This window comes from Magnolia sinica, chromosome 12, assembly GCF_029962835.1.
Source record: "Magnolia sinica isolate HGM2019 chromosome 12, MsV1, whole genome shotgun sequence".
NCBI lineage: Eukaryota > Viridiplantae > Streptophyta > Magnoliopsida > Magnoliales > Magnoliaceae > Magnolia > Magnolia sinica.
The window spans coordinates 59,364,863-59,367,938 of NC_080584.1; the positions used below are offsets into that span (position 1 = coordinate 59,364,863).

Below are 3,076 nucleotides of genomic sequence, written 5' to 3' on the forward strand. Positions count from 1 at the left end.
CTCACAGGTGACGTCTCTGCCTTTCATCAGGTGTCCACCAACATCAACATCACTATATGAAACGATCAGACCGTTACGCATCATGCATGCCAGTGAATTGAACGCCTTTGTCAAATTCTTCTAAACCGTCCATACTTTCTGCATAGGGCCCACCTGATGAGTGGACTTTCATGTTCTTTTATATATGGTCATCTTCACTGTTGAAGCCTACTTATCAACGGCTACGATGTTCAAAACGGTAGCCAGCTTGTCACGTATGCTGGATGCGAAGGTGCGTGTGAAAAGGATGCGTGTAGGGCCAGCAATATTCTGAAGAAGGAAACAAGTAAAGCATCCAGGCATTTCATTAAACAATATTTAGAGAAGATGTTTCCCGATCCCCCACACGCACATCTATACATGCAGGTGCATGTGTGTGCCACGTGTGCAACATCAGCCACTCATCATGTGGGCCTGCTGTTAAGAATAACGGTCCAAAACTGAACTCGTCTATTCATCAAGTGGCCAGAAAATAATGGATGGGAAAAGGAAATAGTACCATTCAGATGAATGGATCAGCTTAATCCGGGCCAGATCATCAACACATCGGGCCCACCCTGTGAACGGGATGGATGGTGTAGGTGTGCGAGTAGAAAGGTGCGTGTATGATTAACAAACCCTGGGAAAGAATCTCAAATTTCATTCAACCGAAAGCTTCAACCTTTCTCTCCATCAAAGGGTTTTCTCAACATCAAAAACCATCTCACCCATCCCTTCAAAACCGCTTTCCTGAGAAACCACTCTCGGAAAACCACTCATTGGAAAAATGTTGGAATGCCGGAGCTTCTACCTATGGTTGGCTCAAGTCCTATTTCTAATAGGCCTAATAGCCCTTCTATTATGGGTCAGCCTACGTCCCAAGCACCCCACTTACACCATCATCGATCTCTCCGTCCCGGCATTGAATGGCCGGAATACCACCTTACCTGTCGACAATGGTAGCATGAATACCACCGTCGATTTCTTTCTGGAAATCGCTAATCCAAACAAAGAAAGCGGTATTTACTACAACGACATAAACGTCACAATATATTTTGAAGATGAGAATGTGGGTGCAACAACGATAAGTTCTTTCTATCAAGGCTACGATAAGAGCATCCAACGACAAGAGAGTGTTTATACCAATAGGCGGTTTTCGAAAGCAGTTTACAGGGCGGTTTCTGATAGGACAATGGATTTGAAGGTAGGTGTGGCGACAAAGGTTCGGTACAAGACATGGGGTTTGAAGAGTAAGCATCATGGGATGGACTTGCAAGGAACGGTGAAGATTGGATCAGACGGTAAGATTTACGGGAAGAAGAAGATAAAGCTTCATCACACTCCGAAGAAATGGAGATTGCATTTTACAGGTAGGGATTGAAATGTATCATGTGGTGTTTGGTGGCCAACCTGACACCATTTGGGCTGTGTATGATTGGATAATCCTTCTTGTAGGGAATCATGTGGGTGGGACATAAACCAGGAATTGTGATGGACGGGTGGAAAATGATGCAGAGAGGAGTGAAGTTCCTCATTTACAATACCCGAATGGTTAGGAATGTGGGGTCCTTGAAATTGTGAGCTACTGCCCATCCTTGTGATGGCCCAGATGATCAACTGTCAAGATTACTGTAAATATAACACATGGCTCCCATGTACATTAGATGAATTAGTAAGTCGATTTGATTTTTCTTTTTCCATTTCTTATTTAGGAGTATATTAGTGAACAAAATGCCACGATCAAGAGAGACCCTTGATCTTGATTGGTGGGCCACATGTCCTCAAGAACAGATTGACTATTGGTGGGCGATGAGCGCCATTTTCTTGATTAATCTAACCGTTCAGAAATCATGATTAACTGAGGATGCTTAATGTGAGCTAATTTGACATGGAGAGAATGAGCCCCACCATAACAGGATCAAGGTTTAATTGTGATTGGGGGATTTACTGCCCAAACAGACATTAATACACAATTCTATTACTTTTAATTGTAATTGAGACGGGTTTGGTGGACAGGACACAAAATCAGGCCCACCAGAGTTTCGTGTAGGGATTGGGCTCAACCCTAAAATGCATGTCCGTTGATCGTAAGCGGGGCCGATTAACAAATAGGTGGGCCTATGCCTAGGTTTTAAATAATAATTTCTATCGAGGAACGACAAAGCCTTACTAGAACGTGCTTGTTGATGATGTTAACGTGTGAACTTGGGCCTAAATTATGGGTCTGTTAAAAATGACCTTACGTTTAGGCCCGATTCCTAAACAGGCTGACGTTTAGCCAGTTATTGATCATCTAGGGCTCAGTGCCAACCATATAGCTAGAGCTGTACACGAGTCGAACAGAGTCGAGCTTGGCCCGACTCGGCTTGGCTCGGCCAACAGGCTACCCTAACTTGAACTCAGCTTGGCTCGGCTCGGTCCTCGAGCCTGGCTGGGCATGGAGTTCGGCTCGGCCCAGTCAGCAGCTTGGACCAACTCAATCTTTTGAGCCGAGTTCGAGTTCGAGCTCGAGCCTACCAGTTGAGTTTGAGTTTAGGTTTTATAGTTTTAATATATATAATATATAATATATATTAAAATATAAATAACATATAATATATAATATATTTTTTATTTAAATATATATATATATAATATTTATACTAAGTGAACCCGATCGGGGTCAAATCAATTCAAACCGAGTCAAGTTTAAGTCAAGTTCTGAGCCGAGTTGAGTCGAGTTTGGTCTAGCTCGGACTGGGCTCAAAAAAAAATTTGAGCTAAAAAAATCAGCGAGTTAACTGAGCTAACTCGGTTTGTCTACAGCTCTACCTATAGCAGAATCATAGGCACCAAGTACTAATAGGCCCATCCCATGTTTACCACATTTCCAACCAGTTTGAGCCCAGTCCAGGCCCATTCAAGGAGGGAATGCTCTAGATTCAAGCCCGTTAGGTCTAGGAACAGACATACAAAGCTCGATAAATAAGTTGGACTGTAGTTTGGGTCACCGTGGCCAATTTCAAACCCAGCCTGTCGACGATCCTAATTGAGAATAATTATTCTCATGGCAAAGGCT

General features: G+C 43.2%; 1 protein-coding gene across 1 annotated transcript; it reads left to right on the forward strand.

The window, feature by feature from the left end:
- Window positions 1-752: 752 nt before the first annotated feature.
- Window positions 753-1,665, forward strand: LOC131220551 (protein NDR1-like). Its single transcript, XM_058215400.1, has one exon. It carries the CDS (start codon window positions 806-808, stop codon window positions 1,397-1,399), a length of 594 nt encoding a protein of 197 aa, XP_058071383.1. The 5' UTR covers window positions 753-805; the 3' UTR covers window positions 1,400-1,665.
- Window positions 1,666-3,076: the final 1,411 nt, after the last annotated feature.